The 24,650-nt window shown below is 43.8% G+C and overlaps 1 protein-coding gene and 1 long non-coding RNA gene across 15 annotated transcripts in view; both read right to left on the bottom strand.

Moving 5' to 3' along the window:
* Positions 1–85: 85 nt before the first annotated feature.
* On the bottom strand, positions 86–9,543 carry LOC125892121 (uncharacterized). Its single transcript, XR_007449709.1, has 3 exons — positions 9,312–9,543; positions 5,980–6,034; positions 86–170 (listed from the first exon to the last, which is right to left on the bottom strand). It is a non-coding gene; the product is annotated as an uncharacterized LOC125892121 (long non-coding RNA).
* A 1,911-nt stretch (positions 9,544–11,454) lies between these two features.
* Positions 11,455–24,650, bottom strand: part of huwe1 (HECT, UBA and WWE domain containing E3 ubiquitin protein ligase 1) — a 42,557-nt gene continuing 29,361 nt past the window's right edge. For 10 of the 14 annotated variants that reach the window (XM_049581873.1, XM_049581884.1, XM_049581878.1 and 7 more), the window contains 25 exons: positions 24,488–24,648; positions 24,322–24,364; positions 23,125–23,502; positions 22,729–22,939; positions 22,273–22,397; positions 21,959–22,179; positions 21,466–21,857; positions 20,633–21,290; positions 19,805–20,519; positions 19,596–19,687; positions 18,201–18,357; positions 17,971–18,102; positions 17,573–17,788; positions 17,234–17,475; positions 16,256–16,358; positions 15,875–16,024; positions 15,518–15,763; positions 15,308–15,425; positions 15,073–15,213; positions 14,694–14,981; positions 14,409–14,514; positions 14,021–14,138; positions 13,383–13,564; positions 12,421–12,611; positions 11,455–12,315 (listed from right to left, as the gene is read on the bottom strand). In XM_049581873.1, the coding sequence (XP_049437830.1) occupies positions 12,213–12,315; positions 12,421–12,611; positions 13,383–13,564; positions 14,021–14,138; positions 14,409–14,514; positions 14,694–14,981; positions 15,073–15,213; positions 15,308–15,425; positions 15,518–15,763; positions 15,875–16,024; positions 16,256–16,358; positions 17,234–17,475; positions 17,573–17,788; positions 17,971–18,102; positions 18,201–18,357; positions 19,596–19,687; positions 19,805–20,519; positions 20,633–21,290; positions 21,466–21,857; positions 21,959–22,179; positions 22,273–22,397; positions 22,729–22,939; positions 23,125–23,502; positions 24,322–24,364; positions 24,488–24,648 (5,489 nt within the window). In that variant the 3' untranslated portion in view covers positions 11,455–12,212. Of the gene's footprint in view, positions 12,316–12,420; positions 12,612–13,382; positions 13,565–14,020; positions 14,139–14,408; positions 14,515–14,693; positions 14,982–15,072; positions 15,214–15,307; positions 15,426–15,517; positions 15,764–15,874; positions 16,025–16,255; positions 16,359–17,233; positions 17,476–17,572; positions 17,789–17,969; positions 18,103–18,200; positions 18,358–19,595; positions 19,688–19,804; positions 20,520–20,632; positions 21,291–21,465; positions 21,858–21,958; positions 22,180–22,272; positions 22,398–22,728; positions 22,940–23,124; positions 23,503–24,321; positions 24,365–24,487; positions 24,649–24,650 lie in introns of all 14 variants that reach the window. The other 4 variants (XM_049581882.1, XM_049581887.1, XM_049581886.1 and 1 more) reach the window with 3 other exon arrangements.

The following is a 24,650-nucleotide window of genomic DNA, read 5'->3' as shown; positions in this document are numbered from 1 at the left end:
ACTGGTGCCTGCGGATATGCCAGGCATGCAGACAAAAGCTGCCACGGGAGCAGACAGCATGGGAATAATGATTGATGACGCCAGTTTAGATAGGTGAGAACCTTTGCCATTATCCTCAGGAGAGGCGGGATGGCTGAAGAAAGGCTGAGAGTTCAGGGTCAAAGCCATGGCTGGATGGACGCCAGGGGCAGAAACAAAAACTGGGTGAGAATATGGAAAAGAATATTGCATGGACACGACAATGAAAGATTAATCTGGAAACAAATACAGTTGTTATTTTACATTAAAGAAGTAATCGGTTAATTTTTTGTAACATTTTTAGGCAGACCTTGAAGAGTCAGGAATGAAAAAAAGGAAAAGGTTGGTGGTCCATCATATGTTTTATATGTTTTATTGTTACATGATGATTTAAGGACTGAACTTTTTTGTAAAATGTTTCTCTGAATGAATACTTATTTTAAAAAAACAAAAAAACCCAAACAAACCTGAACCGTGGTTTTGGAAGGGAACCTTTGTTTGTGTCAGGTTTTATTGTGGAGACAGAAGACAAAGTTCTTTCTTTGCAATAAAACATTATGTTTATGTCTGACAAATGTTTCCTCTTATTTACTAAAAAACTAATTAAGATAACATAAAGGTGATTTTACTGTGTGGAAAATGGGTTTTCCTTTATCATCAGGAAGTTATTAGTACCTAATGGTCAATGTTGTTCTCAACTGGAACCACTGTCTGACTCACTTCATATCTACAGCCTCTGTTCAGGTCAAGCAATTAAAACATAAACCAACACTGTATTATTTAGAAGGTAACTGCAAGTGGAAGATGTAGGAAAATTAGTGTCCAGCTTGTAGGAAGTCTCACTCAGACTGATCAATAGCGATAATGTCTCTCCTGTCTCTTTCTAATTGTTTCACCTCCACATAGCCAGAGTCTCATGTTAAAGGGTAGGTCCATTATTTTTGGGGTTCCTGAGCTTTTTTTATAGGTTCTGTTGCTTTACAGTACTGTTGCATATGTATTCAAATCCGAACATTCAAATTTTGGTCAAAATGCATATGTTTTAGTGTCAAAATACTATTATCCCAAGCCCTTCTACGTGACCTGACGTAACTTTCTGCATGATGACGTTGCTACCTATAAACCCCCTAGCTCACCTTAAGTCAGGCTTTCTTTAAGATTTGTGTGTTATCAATTTCCCAAATAACCTATATTCTCTAACCCACTAACCGGCGCTGAAGCTGAGGATTGCACTGCTGTGGACGCCACATTAGTTCGGATCTGCTAGTCACACAACACAAACAAACTGACTGATGCAGCAGTAGACCAGCTACTCCTGTGTTCTGCAGGGTAAAATTACTGCTTTTGTCAAGAGTCTGGTGGCTTTGAGAAGAGCAATGCAGTGGTGTCAGTTTCCATGGGTATAAGGGCTGTCTGGTGGCAAGGTTAAGTGGTGAAAATATTCTAAATATAGCTTACACTTAAAACTAGTACTAGGTAGTCCTATTTTTAGGTTGATATTGGCTAAAACATGTTATGCTTTTGTCCCCCATTCACAGCAGTACATTACTTAGCTTCTGTGTTGGTACTCCTGTCTGCTTCTCCAAACTGGGACTGAGCCACCTGCCATCTACTATAGATAATACACTAACTATGGATAAGTATCTCATACAACCACACTTAAAAAAAGATCAGGATTAACCCTTTCAATTATTATTAAAATAATTAGCGCCCTTATCTATGTCACGGAAAACCCAGAAACAAATGCAAATGGAGTCAGTCTTTAATGAGAAACTCAAACAGGAGAGTAAACCCACCTCCCTGACCTCTGTAGTATAAACGTATCTGTGAGGAGACATTTACCTCAGCTGTCACTCCCTCATGCAGTAGCTACTAGCCAGGCCTTCGCTAAAAACCATTCATCTGTGAGAGACTTCTTACTTGCCCTTGCAAAAGCTCTGTGCTCATTTTCCTTCCTCCTGACTCCACCGTAGGTGAGTCAGCTGGCAGACTGGCGGGAGAGATGGAATGATATATGAGGAGGGAGACGGGAAGGTGGAGCGAGAGAGGGAAAGGGAGAAGAAGAAGGGAAGGCTATGAATGAACAACTTAAAAGTCCGGAGCTGCAGGAAAAACAGATGCAGTCAGCAAAAGAGAGAGAGAGAGAGAGACAGAGAGAGAGAGAGAGAGAGAGAGAGAGAGAGAGAGAGAGAGAGAGAGAGAGAGAGAGAGAGAGAGAGAGAGAGAGGGAGGGACAAGTCCATCAGTTTAAAAAGCAAGGAGACGGAGGCAATATAGTAAATGGCTGCAGTATGGGTGTGGAGGTTCAGAGAGAAAGGGAAAGAAGTAGGACTGAAATGGAGAGCACAACATATTAAAGCAGAGAGGGATAAGAGAAGTAAGGAAGGTGCGGTGGACACATAAATATATAAAGACAGGTGTCAAAAAAAGCTACAAAACCGGACACTGTTGGCATCCCCTCAAAGACTCAATTGATCTCTGGAAGAAGAACATTAGCTAAAAGCCCTTCAGCTCTGGGAAAACAGGCTGTATGGACACAGGAGGAGCCACATCAGGCCAAATCTACGACAACATTGACGCAACAGCTGCAGCACTGGAGGCGTAACAACTAGCTGCAATAAAATCTAACAGAGAGAATAACAAGACAAGAATGAAATGTTTAACAGTAATGTTAAAATGTAACAAATGTGCATGAGACAAAACAGGGAGCATCTTTGAGCAGATGGAAAATGCCAAAGGAAGTAGAATGGACACAAAAAGAACCAAATTCCTAATTCATGAGAATTCATGAGCGTTGGAGTCTTGTCCACTGGAGTTCATTGTCCGCTGGAGTTCATTATCCACTGGAGGTCATTGTGCAAACATTTCCAGGCAAAAGCCAGATAACAGGAAATCAGGAAGTTTCAACACAAGAAAAAACTGAATTATCAACCTCCTGACCCAAACACACAGTCAGAGGATGAACAGTCTCTGTTCTGTTGCACAACAAAAATTGAGAAATACAAACAAAAGGGGGAAGAAAAGGACAAAGTAGACCCAAAATTCCAGCCCAGTTCTCTCTTCAATATTTCAGTCAACAAGTTTTAAATCAAAAATCCAACATAAGACAGCAATGATATTAATAATTAAAGACTCAATGCTCACTCTCTGAATTCCTGTTTTAATTTAAAGTTTCTGAGACTGATCCAAGACCAGCTTTATCATTTAGCTGCCTGGAGTTTTTAAGTACAACAACTTTAGGATTAACAAAGGGACAGATATTCAATAAGATTTATTACTTGTTCTTCTATTGTGTTATCGGTTACATTTAATCAATTTGTATTGTTTATTAATGTCTGCTTCTGCATTATTGAAAAAAACCACATCATCAAAGCTGTTTACTATTCTATATAACAGAGTAAACTGGTTCAAATTGAAGTGTTTTCCTCAGTGCTGTAAAAATAAAATGTGTGTCTAAGCTGGGAACATTGATAAAGCCTCCTGTTGGTCCCTCTTAGACCCTAAAAATCAACTTCTCCCTGGCAACAAAAGTATTTTTGCAGCCTTAATAATTTTCCAGCGACTACACCAACTGCTCCACCTGGGAAGAAGCTGTTGCCACATAAGTGGTCTAACATCGTACAGAGGGCCAGAGGTCAGGTCAACTGATTCATTTAAAGTGAATCAAAAACTATAGTAAGAAAGAAATGCAAAACATTTGCAGCTTCCTGCTTCTCACACGTGAGGATTTCAAAGATTTTTTCCACAGAGGACAATATTACATGTCACAGTGGGAAAACCACAGGCGTGAAACATAAAATTAATTAGGACTGAATTCCATTTAGTTTCAAGGTCCTGGTATTATGCATGCTGGCTCACTACCATCCATCATTAATGTTATCAGTAACACTTTCTGCTACAGCATGCGACTATAATCAAAGTGAATATTTTAACTATTTTCTAAAAGAAAAGGAAAAAAAAACATAGAAAATTTCTACAATAAAAAAAAATGCTATTGCAAAATAACCATTTGCTGCAGCCTTAGTCTGGACTGCTGCTCTGGAGTGTGCAGGTAACACAGGGTTAAAAGAAAGTATACCAAAGTGAGAACGTGTTGAGAGTGTTGAGAAGGTGCTTGGAGCCATAGCGAGTGACAGAAAAAGATAAAAAGATAGCAGTGAGCCAACAGTATATGAAGGGGGGCGAGAGGGGGTAAAAAAGCACGTTGATGTGACAATTTTGCAGAGAAAGAGAGAGGTGACAGGCCAAAGATAGAACAAGAGTGAGAAGTGGGCAGTCAGAGGTATATTCAATGACTCTCTGCTCCTACAGGGCCTGTCCACTGACAACACAGGTTTGATGTGGCCGGCGATTGGAGAGTCATTGATCCAGTTAAAGTCATTAGGTGGCCAGAAGGTCAGCCAGCCGTCGCTGACCTGCTGTTAATCACTCACTAATTGACGGGAAATGACTCTGATTTAGTTTCCTGCCATGCTTAGAGTGGCTCGGCTGCCAGATATGACCAGCACTTCACTCACCAGAACACATCTAATTAAGCATGTTAACTGCATGTAAATAGCAATGAGTGAGCCTCAGGACAAACAGTGCTACACCAAAGGTTAGAGCACCATAAGCTGTTGTTAGTCAGAAATGGTAATTTGCAGCTTATGTAAAGTCAAATGGTCATCATTGATATTCAAATTGAGGTTTTGCATAGACTTTGTCACTGCATGTGCCATGTTGTTAAAGCAAAGGAATGACGGCGATGTTAACTAGTTTACTGTCTTCCACTTCCAAGGCTTTTTCCTCTAAAAATAGAAATGACCCTTTGCTGTCCTTTATCTTGTATTACAGTGCACCATGGAGGAATTACATCATGCAGTGATTTGCATTTTTTTAATACACTGTAATAAGGTAGCAATGAAAATGTCACTAGGAGGAGTGCACTGTGAACATTTCCATGCTATATTTACAGATAAATAAGCTGTTTATTTCGATGATGCCATCAAACCCCACTGCAATTATTGCCTCCTGCTTTATTACATCTCTCTCAGTGGCGCAACAATATTGCTTCTGCAAATGATAACCTTCAGCAGTTGACCACATTACATGATCTGTGATATGACAGGGCTGCATTTCATGCAGTGGCTTACCGCCTTTAAAATGCCACAAGCTGCCCACTGCTGTGCCACTGAGGGGAGGTGAGGGAGAAGCTTGAAGGGGAGAGGGTTGCAGATGCAATGTGGTAAATAGATGGCGACCACAGATACTTGGAAGCTCAGAGGTAATAACGGCTATGACCTTTACAGTAGACAGACTGTCACTTCTGGTTTGGGTCTGGATGGTGCGGTCCCTGCTCATGTGTCTGTGACCAAAGGCCAGTCTACGTGCACCCACCTGAGCCCAACTTTTTCCACAGCTGACTCTCCGCTCCTCCCTGAAGGACCAAATGCACACAATGCGCAAATATTTCAGTATTTGAAAGACAAGGCAAAAGATTTGTCTCTACAGTCATTTCTGCTGCTCTCCTCCCCGCTCTTGGTCCTCAAAGGCAGAGCAGAGATAGCAGCCTAATCAGGAGGTGATGACAAACCCGACAGTTTCGCAACAGCACATAACACCCTCCCTAACCCGTCACACTGCTGTCAAAACTGAGGGCCGCTCCTGTCCACCTTGATATGTCAAGCCTCTCCTTTATTTATACATTACACGGCTCACAATATTTGCTGCAAGAAACTCTAAGAGCGCAGAAAAATGTGACAAAGCACAACATCATGACAACAGAATGAGTCTGATTATCAAGTTTCCACTGGGATGCTTTATATTTGGAGCATCATGAATAAACCACAGCAAATTAATGGGAAGAAACAATGACAAGCTGTCAGAGTGGTGCTCACACCCTGTAAATAGCAACACTGCTAACTGGTTTCTGCTGCAAATGAAGCCAGTGTTAACTGATTATGAATATTCATCATTCCTCACCTTTTCCCTTTGGAGGATCAAGAAACTGGGAAGGAACAGACGTGGATGATGAATTCTGCAAAGGAAGGGTTAAGCACTATCATCAATTTCCGTCAGAATAAATATCTCTCAAGCTAATTAGAAACATTCAACCAATTACTCTAATGAACTGATTTTGTCCCGTTGCCCATTTGGGCTCTGTGCTAAAGAAGCCTTTTATCATTTTGCTCTTGCACTGTAATATTGTGATTTATTCCAGAGACGCTGAAGACAGCAGCGGTAAAATGTATTAGGCTGGGAGCTTTCTGGCTCATGCACAAAGTAGTCATTATTAATCAACTCCACTGGCCTTCATTTCCTCCTCAGCTCCACTAGCGCTGATGAGGACAGATCACTATTGTTGCTGCACTTTGTTTACTACCCACAAGTTCCTATATTTTAATATAGTCGCCACACTGATTTCTGCAGCCTTTTAAGCAATTTACTAGCCATTTATTTCTCATATTGTAGTATGAAAGAAAAGCCGAGGTACCATAGTCTGACAAATTCTGAATTTGTCACACTGTTACTCACATGCAGACTGAAGGCAACAGTGGCCCGAAACACACAAATAATTTCAATCCTTGCAACAGTCACCCCTAAATTGTTCCCGGAGCATGAAATGGAAAACATCAGAGTGACTTTGCTGGAAACCAAAATGCACTGACATAGAGAAAGCGTGACAGGGAACATCATGTTCACTCTATGTAGTCTGATGATCCCCACCCAGTGGAGGGGCCGGCACAGTGCATTACAACAGCTCATTTGGCAACACAGCTGATATCTCCATCTGTAACTGACAGTTACAGGAGAGATATTTCTTCAATCTTCAACAGGAAATCTAAAATCCCCTGAGTAGCAGAAAAGTCAACCCATTTGTTTGGAAATGTATTGTGAAATCCTTTGCTAAGCAAATTCCCTGCATGATTTAATTATTTTTCCTCTTTAATTGCAAATCAAAGCCTCCACACAGCAACAGATGCTTACAGAATATGTAAATCAAGTGAGGGCAAAGAAAATTACGTGTGCTTCATACATGAAGGAGGGTAGGGGGGGCAAAAACCTGGTTAGGCAATGTACTGTAAAACCAGGGCTTACTGTGGGGTCTAAAATCCCTGCATGACAGCACTGTAATTTCATTTATCACGCCTCAGCACACAGCAAATCAGACATGGACGCTCCTTATTCTGCAACCTGTGTGTAGGTTTTTCGGTTGGGGTGGGGGAGGGTCAAAGAAGCAGTGAAGGAACACCTGCAGTTGTGGTGCTGGGGATTCGATTTCCACTGTTGTAGTGAGTCTTCAAGTGGAACAAATTCACCACGCAAGAGCAGGTAAAAGAAGATGGATACACAGGGGAGGACTGAGAAAAAAAGAGGGAACGTTAGGTGCAAACTGCAAGGAGTTCAGAGGAGAAGCGTAGAGCCAAACAAGGAAGGAAACCCAGAGAGGCAGAACAAACATAAGTATTCCTTAACTGGATATTGTGGCTGCACAGAGCGCAGAAAGCAATCAGCTCTAAATCCCCGCTGACATTAAAGAGTTTCTTCATGGAAACAGGGAGCGTTACCAAGTATGAGCAGTTTACTATTCAACTGTTTGCATGAAGTGGTTTTAGCTAAACTTTGGATTTAAGTCTAAACATCCTTAAACTCTTTGTAGGTGGTGGGTAATAATTATGTGGACTGATAAAGAAAAAAATGCACAACTTGTTCATTCCCAACTGACCCTTCGCTAAGCCATGTGCCTTTGTGATGAACTGTCAAGCAGTTGGCACAAGCATTGAGCCCACACTGTAACGAACTGCATTACCTGCAGAAATATCATCAGCAGTTTCAGAAAGAAGCAGAGGGGTCTACAATATGTGTTTGAAGGATATATTCAGATGTCAAACTGGCTCAGCAGCAAAAACTGGTTAAAAAGATGAAAGTAGAAGCTAAAGCCTAACATACAGATCACAGTGTAAACATGAACCACCACATCACCTGGTAATCAAGACAGAAGACAATGAATATAAAGGGAAACTTTGCTAATATTTAACTCGCTGTGTGGTATCACAGTGTGTGCAGGTAAATGGTGTTTGGATTCCACCCACGCTGCTGCCAGTGCCCGGACCTCTGCCTTTGAATGGGTGGGGAGCTCTGTGGGAAACCAAACAACTCATGTGCACACACTGCGACGACACAGCTGGTTGAAATTCAGCAAAGTTTCCCTGCTTCCCTTCACTGGTTCCTGGAGAGCAGAGTAAGTCTTGATTCACTGTTAAAATCAATAAATAGCAAAAGCAACATGTGTATTCAGTAGGCTATATCTTCAGTAGCTTTCAGGGTTTGATTTTGGTTTTGAAATGGGGAAGAAACGCATACGTCCTTCCAACCTCTCCAGGTAACATGTGTCATTAATACATGCGCCCCAGGCACAACATTTAGCTCCAAATCCACAAAACCAGCCTGAAAATAAAGAATATCTTTGACAATTGAATTAGAGTCTGTGGAGCACAGCCGTGTTGTTGTCGGAACCTCGTCGGAGTTGGCTGATGCTATACTATGATTGGCAAGCCTGCGTTCAAGGGGCGGCACCTAGCGAAGGGTCCAGTCTACCATTACCAGGTATTGTATGGCAATGTTATATGTAGGCTACATAATTGACCTTTCAACCAGAAGATGTTCTCCAGACAGAGCATTATCAAAAGTCAAAACGATGTCAGTTTTTTTTTTTTATTTATTCATTTTTTGTTGTAAAAATTTCTGGGAGACTATTGCTGTCCTGGTCTACTTTGAGAACTACAGGGATAGAAGGGGCCATTTCGACTTAATAAATTCATCATCTCATTGCACCAGTTCTTCTTAAATTAAGACGTCATTATAATTTACTAAGTGGAGATTTAAACATCACTAAATTAAAATGCAACATACAAAGCAACTAGTTCTTACATAGAGATTAGTGTCACTAGCTAGCTAGCTAACTTAACTGTTCAACTTACACTAACTGCCAGGTGTGACTGATGGCTAACAAAGTGACAGAGCTAACATTAGCATGCTAATATTAGAGTAAGCGTAAAAGGTACGTGCTGAATATATCTGACCTGACACTCAAAATTCTGTTTAGTAATGTGTAACATTAAAATTTAAGGATTTGAAACATTTCACAAAAAAACCCCAACAGAATATAAGTAAAGTTACCTCAAATTACAAAATATCAGGCTAACCTAGCTAGTTGTTTTCAGAATTTCCCTCTCATTCTTATTTTCACAGATGCTACAAACTCTGACACACATTTATCCAAGTATTTATTAATAATACAAAGTCATACCTACCTATGAAAAAGGAAAAGGCAACTGACCGGCGCTAGTGAACAGGTGGGCTCCCAGACACCTGCTCCTAACGTTCAGCGAACGAGCGAACTCCGACGGAAGGAGCGCGAAAAACTGTCCAGGTGTTGGCAACATTTGGGAAGCCAGTCCAGCTGAGCAAACGTTAGTAACGGCTTGCTGTTGCTCTGAAAAGAGGCTGGAGGTGAGCGAAGCTTTGCCAAAATAAAGCCAGGGCGCGTGGGGTTTCAAACAAGCTACACGTCGCTCGGCAAGTTCGCTGCAGGCAAGGAACAATCTGATGTTCGCTAGCTCGCTCACATCCAGTTCGTCTGTCAAGTAAATGCATTCTGATTGGACAGAGTGACAGACGTCTCCTAGCAACAACTTGACTACTCCAGAGCGATAGATAAGAACATTACCTATCGCTCTGGACTACTCTTGCTAGATTTTTTTAGGTTTAATTAGGGATGGATTTATGAATAGCTGATCCACCCCAACCAAGTGCTTTTGGTTCATTTAATTCAACTTCAAAAACAGAGGCAAATTACACCTTCATTTTCAGTCTTCATCTAGTCAAAACCAAGGCAATTAATAAACCTTTGTTACTGCAAACGTTTTGACTTGTCATAGCAGGAAAAATCCAAGGTGAAACAAACTGACGTGCACAACACCAGGACCCCGGCCTGTCCTCTTCCTGCTATGACACGCCAAGCAATGTCTGCTTTGAAAAAGGTCAATTTCCAACCATGATGTGTTGCATGTAAATGAGAAATGAAATCTGACAGCACCCTCACTCAAAATGCACTCTTTGTGGCATGTACCATGATAAGAAATTCGAGTCAGTGTCTTCTGTCATATTCAGTAACAAGGCGGCAAGGAGGGGACATTGTGTGACATAATCAAGGGTACAGACAACTGTTTGAGACTGGAAGGCATACTAGGCCAGTGTCAGTGTGGGAAATGACAGCACTGCTGCAATGAGCTCCCTTTAATGCTCCCAACTGATTGTTTAAACATAAAAACTTCGGGCAGCGCATGAGAAATGTGCTCCAGGATGGCATCAGTCATTACGCATGATGTTACTGTACTTGATTGATTTTGTCAGGAGGGACAGTTTGTCTGGGATCAATGTCAGTGTAAACTGTGAGATTGATTTCACTTGTCACAGAGTCGTTGGGGACTCACTTGATAAACTGACAATCATAATGTTGTCAATAGAAAATATTTTCTATTAAAATTATCCAATAAATATAACCTCCACCAAGGAGGTGATGTTTTTTGTTCGCTTTGTCTGTCTGCAGTATTATTACTTCCATCAGATTTCGTGGAAAGGTGGAGCACAAGTCAGTTTGGAGCACATCTGAGACATGGTGCAAATACATAAATTATTTTTCACTTTTGTTAACATTATGAGATAGGGCATTTGACCCTGGCAGAATAAATGCCACACATCCTAAAATCCAGTGGATGGTAGTGAAGTTCAATAGTGACAAAACTTAGTCAACTGTAGAAATACGATGACCCCCTATCATGATCCACATTCATGGGTACCAGAAATCTCTGGGGTAGCCTACAAGTGTATTTGCTCAAACTTGGGGACAGTGGTTTCATTGGAGAACCAGCCGGTACAAATGTTAACATCACCACAATTCAAACTTTGTTCTCACACATAGGTGTGTCTATGTAAAACACATTATGTAACCAATTATACTTACTCACACCTAAATGTCAGTTGTCTGCAATAAACTCCACCCAAGATATTTAATTTGACTCAAGTTAAAATGTCTTCCTTGTGGACATTCAGTTGTTTCTAATGGCTGTAACAAGCTGCTGTCTTCATGACGTTATTTCACTCCTTGAAATTTGTACATATGAAGTGCTTCCTGGTTTTCACATGTGAAATATACAATGCACAGCTGAGGGGATGAGGTTTCAGATAGGCACAAACATATTTTGGTATAATTCCAATAGTTTTGGAAATATATTTAAAATATAAAGCGGTTCTGCTTGATTTGTAAATCATTGCAGACTATAGTGCCTTTATAGTTAGTACTTTGGTGTGATTACACACAGAATTCACACAATTTTGACGAAATGAATTCACTGCATGTAATGATTACAACAATGTTAAAAGAGACAATGGACGCAATTTTATGCATTTATTCATGTAGTTATTCCACTCTGATTCAAAGGCTCAAGGCTGGGTCAGCGATTTAATAGCCAAAAATACTCTAGAATTTATGGTTAATGTTTTTTTAATCTCCTTCAGGTTTTCTCTTCATTTTTTGTACCATCCTTCCTTAAAAATGCCACAAAACTTTGAAAAGTGCATTTTTGTGAATATCTCCAAAACTTCTCAAGTTGTTCATATACCCCCGATAAAAATGTTCCCCGTTGTCAAGGCTTGTGAGGTCACAAATTTGCAACAAGAAACCACCAACATTTTTCCCCAAAGGTTTTATAACCATCCTGTTCAAACAACATTCTCTTTTTTCTTTTTACACAGCCAGAGAACAAAAAAGATTAAACATAATAAACTCCCAAACCTTTTGTACAGAGAAATCAAACTAAATGAAGAAAACGTCTCTTATATTAGTCCATGTTTTATCCTCTGAAATCCGCTCTTGCATTTGCCATTAAATTGGGAAGGGAGACACAATTGTGTCAACATGAGGCTCTCTGTGTTGTACGCAATGTCAATCAGTCCATTTCACTTGCTGGTTTTATCTGTTTTATATGGAATAGAAACCAGTAAGTCTAGGCCATTCAACAAGTAATCCAGTAATGTCTATGATAGTGTGTGCGTGCGTTCAAAGGTTATCAGTGTGAATGTGTCAGGAGGAGGCAAATCTAAATCAAGTGTTTGTATGCATGTCTGTGTGTGTGTGTTAAGAGTCTCATTGTTTAAGCCAGTCCGAATCCCTCTGAGCATTCCTGAATGGCCAGCAGCAGCATATGTCTCAGCTTCTCATAACTCTCATAGGCTGGGAGGTCCAGCTGGTTAAAGCTGAGGGTGGAAAAAGAGAAAGAACAATAAATATAAATAAGATTTTCATAAGTTTCTTCCAAGATTGTTGTAATTATTCATGCTGTGCAAACTTGCTGTGTTTACCAGGTATGAGCAGATGGCAGGCGGTCAGTGGAGCGATCATCACGGTGGATCTGGAACTTCTGGATGCCGTTCATGCCCTCCAGAGCAGCAAAGCCCTGGAGGGGAACCTTGGATGTGCCAGTGACAAACTGTAGGAACTTGGCCCGGTCTGCCTGGTCAAAGGACCGCAAGGCTCTCCAGAACCACTGGATCTATATCAAAAAATGAATAAATAGACAAATTAAACATAGCTACCTCAGCTCTACTGAGCTAGAAGTGAGCGCACAATCTGCATTGAAATTAACACGGGGGTAAATCTCATATGTGCCTATGTGACTGACATGAAAAAAATATGGAAATCTCCTGTGTTTGGCATTGTCATTTTTTAACACACCCATGGTCCTGGTATTCATGTGGATGCCACTTGAAAAGCACCCCCCACCCAAACACTGTTGCAGACAAAATACACCCCCTCATGGCACTCCCCTATAGCAGTGGCACCCCCCAGAGTGAGAACCCACCATGACACACTGCCAAAACTGCTCAGGAATGGCCCAAGGAATGTGACACAGAGTTCAAGGCATCAACCAGGCCTCCAAATTCCCCAGATCCCAATCCGATCAAGTATCCGTGGGACGTGCCAATACCCCAAAGGTCCTGCGGTGTCTGGCACCAGAGCACTGGGAACAAATCCTTTGAGTCCTGTAGGTTGTGAGGTGGGTTACCAGCATGTCCCATGGATATGTGATTGGATTTGGAACCTGGAAAATTTTGAGGCCAGGGCGATGCCTTGAGCTCACTGTCACATTCCTCGGGCCATTGCTGAACGGGAGGATGCAGTGTTCGTGGTCTGCAACAGTGGTTGGGTGGCTGGAGCATATCAGGTAGCATACACATAATTACTGGGACCCAAAGCTTCCTAGCAGGACACTGTTTTGTTAACAAGATGATCAATGTTATTCATGTTGCTTCATCATCCATACCTGGATGGAGCTGGACTGGTATTTGTGATATTCAGTGTTGGCCTTTAGGTCATCGATGTCAATAGTGGGCAGGCCAGAGATGAGCAGCTCCAGCTCCTGCTCAGTGAAGATGGAGATCAGCCTCTTGGGGATGATCTCATAGAATCCCTCGAGGAAGGCTGCCAGCTGCTTCCGGATCGCACCTAGTAAACAAGTAAAAGCATTCACTCAGGGTTCTTTCTGTAGTGGGGAGAATATTCTTTATCTTGCATTCAACTAACATTATTTTATCAATTAGTTCGGTGGCTATTTTTTTCCAGTACAGCAGCTGGAAATTCAAAGCTTTAGTGAATAATGTATTTGAGCAGCTGGAGGGTGCTGCTTATGATAAATCAGCCATCTTCCAGAGGGAAACACCTTTAGCTCTCTGCTGCATATTGATCAGGTCAAAATTTAAGAGTGCTGCCACCTAGTGCTTTTCTTTGTGCACCACTGAGAATAATGTCTTTGATACATAAAGCCTGAACTTAAAATGAAGTCTTTTGATTAAATGATACAAATAAACCAATTTGCACTGACAAATTGTTTATTCAGTAATATCGAGTATTATTACAGCCTTATGGCAAACAAAATATTTGGTGAAAGAACCACAATCTCACCTGTCATCTTCATCTGGCATACCAGGTGCACATACTCTTTTTTGTTTTCCTCTGTGACCAGGATATTGGCTCCATTTGGCTTGAGGTCTCTCACTTCACACACTCCAAACTCCTGGACCTACACAGACAGAGCACATGCAGACTCTCAGTATCACTCGTTTCTGCTTAATATTTTACCGCGAGTCACAGATGGTATCCATTAACAGTATTTTAAGGCCATCAGATTGCAAATGACACTTCTGAGGCACTTATTATATGAGCGCGTAAAGCATTTGGGATTCAAACCCTTGAGGCCCAATCCTAATTTCAACAGTTAAAGAGAGGACACAGCACGAGAATCAATTTTCCACATGAAGCTAATTGAAACATTCAGAGAACAGACACCAACCTCTGTGCTGAATGTCAGCTCATAGCCCAGTGTGGACACATCATTCTCCAACAAGTACACCAAGCCCTGGAAGAATGGGTAGTCCTCGCTCTCCATGTCTGTGTACCTGGTAAGACCACAGATATACATCTATATTATACACATATTCAAGAAAAAGACTGCAAAATATAGCTAAGGGTAGGGTAGTATAATCAATAAGGCAGTTTGTTTGGATATTTTTAATGCAGATGGAACATTCCTTGAACAATTAGGTTACTTGGCTGTAACTGGCAGTAGCTCAAATACCTGACACTCTTGCCCAGGATGTGCTTGTAGAAGCTGCGGGTGAAGTAGCACTCCAGTAACCGGTTATCATAGACTGCCTTGGCCACCACACGACCAACAAACTTGAAGTAGCTGAGGTGGTTGGGGTTGCAGTGGGATGAGGGGTTGATAGTATAGGTGACACGGTCTCCTGGTGAAGTGCGAAACAGGGCGTACATGGGGTTGAACATCTCCCTGGAGATGATCATGTACCATTCCCTCAGCAGGCCACCAGCATCCTGACCCTCCTCCCCCTCAAACACAATGTACCTGTAATGGAAAGGAAGCAGATTATGGCTCAGGGTGAGTGGTTCTGAATTGAGAGGACACGCAGGTGAGTGTCGGGGCAATGGAGCCTTACAGCCTATTCTTCATGTCCTCTGGGCTCTTGCGGTGCAGCTCCCTATAGGAGTCCTCAAACACGTGATCTCTCCTCACATGCACGGCCATGTCCTCTTTCCTCAGGCCTTCATCCAGTCGCTCCAACTCCTGGCGGAAGTACCTGCAGAGATGATCAGAAAGACCAAAACATCAGTGACTTAGAAAGCCAATGGCTGTATTAGACAGTGTTAGAAGTGTATGATAATCCCCCTTACTTCCTCTTGACGTCAAAGTCCAGGATGCGTATGTAGTCAACCAGTACTGCAAAAGGCCCATCAGCCAAGTGAGTGGTGGACTGGCGCAGGATCTGGTTAAGCACTGTGCGGTGAGTTTCTAAAAGGAAGAGGAATTATCCGTGTTAGACACTGTGCTACACATCAGAACAAAGCTTTATCATGCTCCCTACTTTAATTTTTCAGGCTCACCGGCAAAGCGGAGGAACTTCTGGGTGTCTGGTGGCAGGTTTGAAGAGATGTGCATGGAGGATGGCTCCCTGGAGAAGAACGGGTCTAGGGATGAAGGTGTGGCAGGTGTGAGGGGTGCTGGCGACAGTGGTGGAGGCTCATCTTTGATGTGAGAAAGCTGGCTCTCCCGGGTGTCCCTCACAGGAGGTTTGCTCTCTCGCTCCGTGGCGTGGACTAAGAAGAAGGCCTCCACAGCGGGCTGGAGAACTAGGGAAACAAAGACAACATCATTAAGGGAACAAATCACTCAAACATGCTCCTTCAACAGACATAAATATAATATAAAAGAAGAAACAATACAGGAAGAACTACACTTACCCAGTACAGCATGCTGGTCATGGGATTCCTCCAGCTCCTTCAGGCACTCCCCAAGCATGTCCCATAGTTCATCCAACAACAGCTGCTCGCTGAGCAGTGGGAGGTCTGGAAGTCTCTCTTCACTCTCTGATTGGCCGTTTCCATCTTCATCTGAAAAACACCATTCCGATATTGACTGAACTATTACATCAGTTATGCTGTCAACAACTATGGTCACATTATGGCCAAAAAAAGAGTTTGAGTGTTGGCGAACAAGCCCATATTCGTCTAGTGTAAACACATGGTGCTCACTAAATGTAGGGGTCATTCACTAACAAACAAAAATACACTGAATCAGCAGGCGTTTTAAATGGTCGATAGCAGTTTGCGAGTGATTCATACCCAGAGGTGCAGGATCCTGCTCTAGAGGAGACGGCTGGTCCACATCCATTGGAGAGTCATCTCTCTGGGCTGCCTGAGCTTCTGACATTGACTGCACTTCAGACTATTGAAATCGAAACAGGGAGAAGTTGAGAGGCAGGGACAGAAGATGAACAGAGGGGGGAAAAAACATGAAAGGATTAATGGTTTGCATGACGTTTTAAAATCTATAGTAATCATCTTAACTGATAACACCATGCATAATGACATTCCCATGATCCACTGAGAAAGGAGGGGAAGGAGGGAGGGCCAAAAGCATGAAGCCATGTCAGCCAGCAAACAGACAACATCAGTGAAACAGATCAAACAGTTTGGAGCAGGCAGCACATTCATATTAATCAACAGTCACTCATGTCAATGCAAAGACACTGATACAGAAAGCAGTGGATCACTGGCACATCTGTCTTTCTGTCAATAGAGCTGTCAATGTTCATCATGGCAGCAATCGTCACTATGCATAAACCACATGAGGTAGTAGGCTGTATGGTAACTGCACACTGCATTATGTTGTGTACAGATACAATGCCATATATCATCATTATCTTATTCATTTAAAAATCACTAAAAACACATTGAGGGAGAACCCTCATTTTCACTGGTGCCGAGGAACATCCAATAAATGCAGACATGACTAAAAGCACCAGTTAACTATAGCTTTTTTCTGAAATAAGACAGATATGCATTACAAGTAATGGGTTAGCTTATAATTTTCCAAAATGCACAAAGCCAGTGCAGGCAAAGCCAAATTAGACATGAAGCACATCGGTAGCTAATGGCCATTTCATAGCATTTATCTTGATGACCATCTCAGTAATTTGAAATAACTGTACTGTGATGGTCATACTGTGAACCGTTTTTTAGCTTTCAAATGGTCTCCTACTGTAAGTGTGTGCAGTGTGTGAGTAGAGTATGCCTGCTGTCAGTGCAGCCCATGCTAACCGTGGCAGCAGCAGCCGTGCCAGCAGGGGGAGCAGCACCAGTGGGGGCATGGGGAGCCGCCACTGAGGATCCGGCAGCGGCGGCGACGGCGGCAGAGGCAGAAGAGGCGGTGGGTGGGGGGGCCTGTTGGAGTCGGCGTGCCCGCTGACCCTCTCTCACCATCTGGATGATGGCGTCAGCCTCGGCCTCTAGCTGACGTACCGCAGCCTGGATGCTGCTGGCTGAGCCCAAACTGGTGGAGCCTGGCCGTTGGGAGAGGGAGGAGAGAGTTGTTTCTTTTGATACATCATCAGGATATACAAACATCAAGAAAGTTGCTTATATGTAACGTCTTTGTACCTAATCGCCCTGTCTGTTTGGCTTTCTTGTTGGCGCGCCGTGTGTCCTCACGGAGCTGGATAATGACCTGCAGCACTCGCAAGAAAAACTTCTGTGTCGACGTCTTGGAGGTTAGTGAGCTCATACAGGGAAGCTGTAGTTCACGTCCCCCGAGAGTTCGTTTTTGTGCAGCCACAATGACCACACTCTCCGACCCGTCAAACCTGTGCCCCAACCAACAAACGCATACAAGGTAAAGGACATTGTAGTGGTGAGAAATTCATGTAATGCAAAAGCAGATACCAGGAGGTGACCAAGGCTTATTCAATTAGAGTTTAGGTTAACAGGATCAGTCTACCAAAATCTCTGTGTTGACAGCCTTAAGTCACGGGGTGGCCCAGAACCATCACTGGCTAACCTGCTAGTCATCTTGCCCTTGAGTCTGGCTGAGATGGAGGAATCCTCAGGAGGAGCGTCCGGGGAATGCGAATCAGCTTGTGCCCGTCTCTGCTGCTCCAAGTTGTATTCTCTGAGTTCGGCCAATAATGTGCCTGCGAGAGAGGAAATGTTAAAAAACATCCGTAAAGAGAACTATATTTGCTCAATAGGAGCATGAGAACTGGCATCAGTGTAGCTGTCCTGCACTGACCAATCTGTTTACAAAGAGTGTATCCGAGATGTCTCGCTCCACTCAGCAGCAGTCTGAGCACAGTGTCTCTGGTCGCACCGTCTCCTCTAGATAACTGCAGCAGGATGTTAGCTGCATCCTCCAGACCCTCCTCTGAACACGAGTGAGATGTCAATACCTTGGAAGGAGGCGGAAAAGAGTTATTAGAAAAACATCTTATCAAACTGCAAAAAGGTGGGAAAAAAATAAAAAATAGGTCAATTGGCATGTGTTCAAAACAGTGAGCACAAGTGCCTGTTTTGAACACATGGCAATTATGTCCAAGGAACAATTCCCTGAAGACTGCTCAATATACTGCATGCTTTACAACTGTGGGACTAACCAATCCGTCTGGCTACTGAATGCGCATGAGTCCAGGTTGACTTGACTTGTGGCTACTCCAAAGTCAGGGGTGAAAAGGCTGCTGTTTTAGCTCCTCAACTCTGAACAGACTCCCATGAATTCTCAAAGGAGCCACATAAGTGCACATCTTAAAACATATTTATTTTCTTTGACATTCTCTTGGTTTTTAACTTGTTGACTGTACACTTATTTCTCACTGTTTTGAGAAGTGACCTATAAGTAAAGTCTGCTTGCTTGGTAATTGGACAGATAGCTAGCTAGCCAGCCAGCCATCCAGACTGAAAGATATCTTTGACTGATGGATGCCAAAATCCAGGTACCGTTTATTACTCAATCAATCCATCTAACAGTTGACAGTGACATAAAGTCTGATGTGCAGCCATGCACAAATGACAAAGCCAGATGGACTGGACTGTGTTGAAGTAGATAAAGGCAAAGATGTGTGAAGCAGACGCACCACAAACCTCTTGTTACTATTGTAACATCTACTCAAGTCACTTAAATCAAATGCATTAAAAATGCAGACATTAAAGAGAAACTCTGGGTTTATGCTTTGGTGGTAATGCTACCAATGTGCCAGTGTCCCTTAATGGAACATTTAACTATTGTTTAGTGTTTGAGCTGCAGATGACATTTGTATTATCTGACTTAAATGATCAATCATAAATTTCTGACCTGTATCTTAAACAACTCTCTTTTTAAAATATTCAAAAAATGCTAAATACTTTGTAAATTTTTGTGAAAGATACTAAACAAATACGAGCCCAGAGCCACAACACAAACATGCTTCTCGACTCAGACTTAAAATTTGGCTCTGCTCTTACAACCACCTAAACCTCTCCCCTAAGTTTGCTTACTGGCTTGCCTAAACTGAATCTCAGTAGAAGTTATCCACACTGTCACTTGAAAAATTTAGTCTGGTACAAGCAACTGTCCAGGAGCAGTAATGGAAAATCACACACAGCATCATGTTGACAGCATCAATAACACCCTGTGACACTTTTCCCCCCATACCTCAACAGAGAGTTGAAGCTGTTTCTCTGTGAGTCCACTGGAGGCCATCTTGTTGTCACTCTCCGTACTGCTAGTAGTGCCCCTCTGCTTCCCTGTTTTGACAAAACACCCCAAAAAATACACATTATTTTCTACTTATATCACTGTTACATTAAAAAAAAAGTCTTACTGAACTAATGACATTTTATTTTGGAAAATATGAGCACTACCTGTAGAGGTTGTTCCAGTGGACGTGGGTATAGTGATTGTTGTAGAGGATGTCTGGGAGGCTGCTAGACTTGTCCCTGAGGATGTACCCTGGGCTACAGCTCCAACAGAGGCCCCAGGGACTGACACAGTGGGCTGGGTAGAGCCCGCTGACACCGTGCCCTGCGTTGTGATTGGGGCCGTGACTCCTGAGCTGGATGCCGTGTTGGGGATGGCAGCCTGTGGGGTGGGGTGTCCAGCAGGCACCTCGGTGGCCTTGTTGTCAGGCAGGGCAATGGATATGAGGGAGAGCAGACGCAGCAGCTTTTCAGTGAGCAAGGAGCTCCGTCTGATTACAGGGTGGGACAGCATGTTCATCAGCTGGCCTAGAGGGGACGTCTCCAGGCTTAACTGAGCCCCCTCAGCCTCTGCACTGCCCCCCAGAGGCACTGTCTTCATAGAGGCTTTGCCCTTGCGGCTGACATTCATGTTGTCCAGCTTGACCAGCAGGTCCCAAAAATCAGTGGAGATTCCCAGAGACTGGAGAGTAGCGGCAGTGGAGCCCAAGGAGTTTTGGGTGTTGGAGGCATTGGAACTGGGATTACTTAGAGACCCTGACCTGGAGCCCCCACCTCCACCCCCTCCCACAGAGGAGATTGAACAAAGACGAGAGTCTAGGTCAGAAGAAGATGCGGACAGATCCTTACAGCGCTGCTGGGTGAAGTGGCTGGGGAACACCTGCAGGGACAGACAGGAAACATGAAGGACTTAAATTGTTAGAACTTCACTGATTTTTCACAACACACAATCGATGATGAATCAGATGTTCATGAAGACAGGTGGAATCTCACCTTAGCTAGCTGGATGAGTGTGTCCAACACATGTCGACAGACTACTGGAGCAGCTTGTGGGTGGATGTGGACAGTGGAACCTCCACCTCCAGAACATGTGACACCTGCAGCAGCACCTGACACTCCTCCCAGTGTTCCAGATCCTGTAGAGCCGCCAGCTGAGTGCCGGTCAGCGTGCTTCCTACCTGATGCTCGCTGAATCTGGAAAATGTTTGTCCGACAGCCCAAGGCTGCGTCCATAGAAACAGAGAGCCAGGAAAGCTGGCTGGAGCTACGAGACTCCACCCTGTTCAGTAGCTCTAAGGAGGAAGATGAGGATGAAGAAGAAGAGGATGAAGAGGATAGGGAGGAGGTAGTAGAGCCTTTCCCCCCACAGCCTCCCTGGGTGCTCCTCTTACCACGGGAGTCTTCAAGACGTGAGGTCTCCACACACACCTCACTCTCGCTGCTGCGTTGGAGGATGGACAACAGGCTGCGAATGACCCACCCACGTGTTTGAGAGTGATAGCAGAGATTCCTGAGCACACGGTGCAGGCGGCTGGTGTTGAGCTTCGGTTCATCCACAAACAGCAAGACCAGCAGGCAGGACAAGGCCTCGTGGTCGAGAAGCAATCGACCGCGCAGACGCAAAAGGGAGTCCACACTGGAACTGGATGGTCTGAGGAAACAAAGGGATACCACAAATTCAGTTTGTTGCCTGTTAAAAGTAAAGTATGATTTGCTAATTTCTTAAGTACCTCATACATATTGTATTCGCTTTTCTTATCATTTAACAAATAGCAAAAACAAAAAGTGAATGCTCAAGCAGGCAATCAGACCCCATCCCCTCTCACCTGTGGTTTGTTCCTCCCCCCATCTGAAATGTGCCTCCTCTCTGCACAGCAAGTCGGGTGTACTGGACGCCACGATTGCTTCCCAACCGGCTGGTGAAAGCTGGTGAACGCAAGATGGCAGATAGGGCTGAAGATGAGCTATGACCAAACAGCCTCTCATGCATCAGTTGCCTTTGGCGTGCCTCTTGCTCTCTACGCAACGCAGCTGCTTCGGCAGCAATGTCTGGGGGCATGACAGCCAACACGCTGTCTTCCATGTCCTCCAGGACACTACGCCGGAGCTCTGAGGGCAACGTCTGGATGAAGGTGACTGGATCCAGAGGGGTGTCTCCCTGTGGGGGCTGTTGGGATAGCTCCCGACGCTGCTGCTCTGCCCGTTGCTGGGCAAGAACCTAAAATGACCAATGGCATCCTTCGTTAGAAGAACTGTCTCTACTGACAGAAATCATATTTTATATGGTAAGTACTATCTTGTAAGCAAGGAGTCTCTCACCTCCTCCTGGATGGCAGGTGGCAAAGCCGCCAGGAACTCAGGGCTGACCTCAGTAACCCCTGGTCCCCCCAGTACAGGTGCAGTAGTGGAAGGCAGGGTGGTAGCAGCTGGAGGACGGGAGGGTGGTCTGATGCCAAGCTGATTTTGCAGCACCTCTCGACGGATGTCCTCAGGAAGAGCTGCCAGAAAAGAGGGATCTACACCCTCTGGCAGACTGATGCCTGCCAAGACAAAAACATGAGATGTAATATTTCATTAAAAAAAAAATAAAAAATGAAAAACTGCTTAAAAAGTAAGAGAGAAATATATTTTACCTGCAAGTGGGTCCTCATCCTCATTGCTGGTAGATGGGAGGGGCTCTTCCTGGATGGCCTGAGACTGACTGTCAGCGCTGTCACTCCTGGGCATCGTTTCCCCGGGTGATGAGACAGAAGTAGAGCTGTAAATATCAAAGAAGAAAAGGGCTCATGTCAATCTGCAGCAGTATGTGTGATGAATTATTCAGCCGATTTACAGTGTCAATCCAGTCAAAGGGCATAAAAAAACCTAACAAATAAACAAAACATAAAATAAATCGAGTGCAAGGTACTTAAAGTTTCCCTGCTGGGTTTTAACTGAAATGCTACACACACTAGCAATGAAAAGTGGGTAGGCATTATAAACAATCTGTAACTTTTCATAGAAATGCATGGTTATCTGGCAGAGAGATACAGGTACATCACTACTTTTGAAAGTAGGTCTGGTAAGGAATGACACTTCAGGCTACTCACCCAGACTCTGCATCTGTTTGCCGGTCAGTCAGCCCACTCTCCCCACTGCCAGACAACTCCTGAGACAGCTGGGCAGTCTGGGCAGGGTTGGGAGCAGTTTCTTCCTGAGTAGCAGAGGCAGGGCTGCTGGTATCCATGGGTGACCCCTCCAGTTGTGACACACCCACTACTGTAGGCTCTGAGGTCTCCACAATGTCTGGACTTAGGGAGGCTGAGGGAAAAAAAGTGAGGGTAAGGTTAGGAAAATGGTGTGAGTCAATGTGCTGTAGCAAAATTCCTTGGGTAAGGAATGACAGATACTAGCTACAAGCACGGTCAGCAACATCATTTACATCACAGATGTGCGTCCTCACTGTTGGCCAGTCTGTATAAAAAGAGTTTTCAAAGTTAGTCTACCTTCCCTGCCTTCATCCAACGCTCCTCCTCCTCCACCACCTCCTCCTCCTCCGACTCTCTCACCAATTGTGGGTGCCGGGGACATTTCCATCTGAGATGCCTCCGCTTCACTGTTTGGCCTGTCAGCTGCCGACAAGGGTGGAAGGCCTGCCCCTGCCAGAGCAGCCAGTGAGCTCGCATGCGACTCAGCCAGAAGCAGGTCAGCAATTGGCTGGTGGACTTGCTGACTGATCGCAGTCTCCAGGGAGACTAGGGCCTGTTCGTGAGGAGCAGGTGTGGTGGGAGTGACCTCTCCAGATGGGGGAGCAGTGAGGAAGCCCTCCGAGACCCTGGGTGGGTCCAGACATGACACCGTACCACCCTGAGCCTGCTCACCTTCTGCAACACCCAGAGAGAAAACTTACGTGAGAACAGATGCAGGTTTTATATATTCTTGAGTGAAAGTTGACTTAACAAGGACTACATGGTTTAACAGTCATATACTTGTTCTGAAAATACGACTGAATACATACAGATAACAGCTATATGCCCCCATGGCATGTTGTCACCAAAACAACAAACAAAAATCAACATTTTCTTTAGTACTGGTCAAATGACCATGACAAACAGTTCATTGTCCGCTCTACTCTTATTCTATTTCTGTGTGAAAAAGCAATATGTTAATTAGTTATTGATCATTTTCTACATCGATGACAAGGGCCTCCACTGAGGAAGGCAGTAAGTTGTATAGTTATCTCCTGAACGGGGTGCACAATCCTGATCCCCAACAACAACACAACTTACTACCTCACCACAGCACAGCCAGCTGCAGGAAAATGCTATGCATACAACACACACGAGACAACACTGTACTCTAGAGTTCCATGTAAATGTGTGGAATTAAGTGCTTAAGACAGCAATGCAGATCAGATATTTTCAGTTTCATAACTATCATTTCATTTGCAGGTTGAGTATGGATCTCCTGCAGCCGATGAAGATGTCCAGCTGGTATAGCATTGCCATAAGAAAGACAGTAGACTGTATAGTTATCTCCCAGATCTGGTGTGATCCTAAAACTATACAAACTACTACCTCATCCCACAGCACGCTCTGCTGGCTGCTTTCCTCTGGGTGCCCGTCACTGAGCTGTGTCCATTCTGAACAAAAATGTCAACATCAAAAACAGGAATAAAAAGAAATCTACACAAATGTCAGTACCTGCAGTGTTCTCTGCACCATTAACTGTCCCCAGTCCAGAACCCTATGGACAAAAAATAAGTTGACATTAGTAAACAAGTGAATAAAAATGGCAAAAGATGCATGCACTTCTAAGTTTGTAGATTCCTCCTCCTACACAGCCAATAAATATGTATTATTTGCAAACCTGCAGGCTCTGTTCCCTGGCCTGTTCAGCTCCAGAGGCCCTCCTCTCATTCTGCTTAGACTCCTCCTCCTCAGCCAGCTGCCTCCTTCTCTTCTCCCTACGCTCTTCCAGTTCCTCATCTCGTAGACTCTCCAGATGCTGCAAGATAGGCACCTTCACCACT

The sequence above is a fragment of the Epinephelus fuscoguttatus genome, linkage group LG7 (assembly GCF_011397635.1).
Source record: "Epinephelus fuscoguttatus linkage group LG7, E.fuscoguttatus.final_Chr_v1".
Taxonomy (NCBI): domain Eukaryota; kingdom Metazoa; phylum Chordata; class Actinopteri; order Perciformes; family Serranidae; genus Epinephelus; species Epinephelus fuscoguttatus.
The sequence above is the reverse complement of the archived record's forward strand: the minus strand, read 5'-3'. Positions and strand labels throughout refer to the sequence as shown.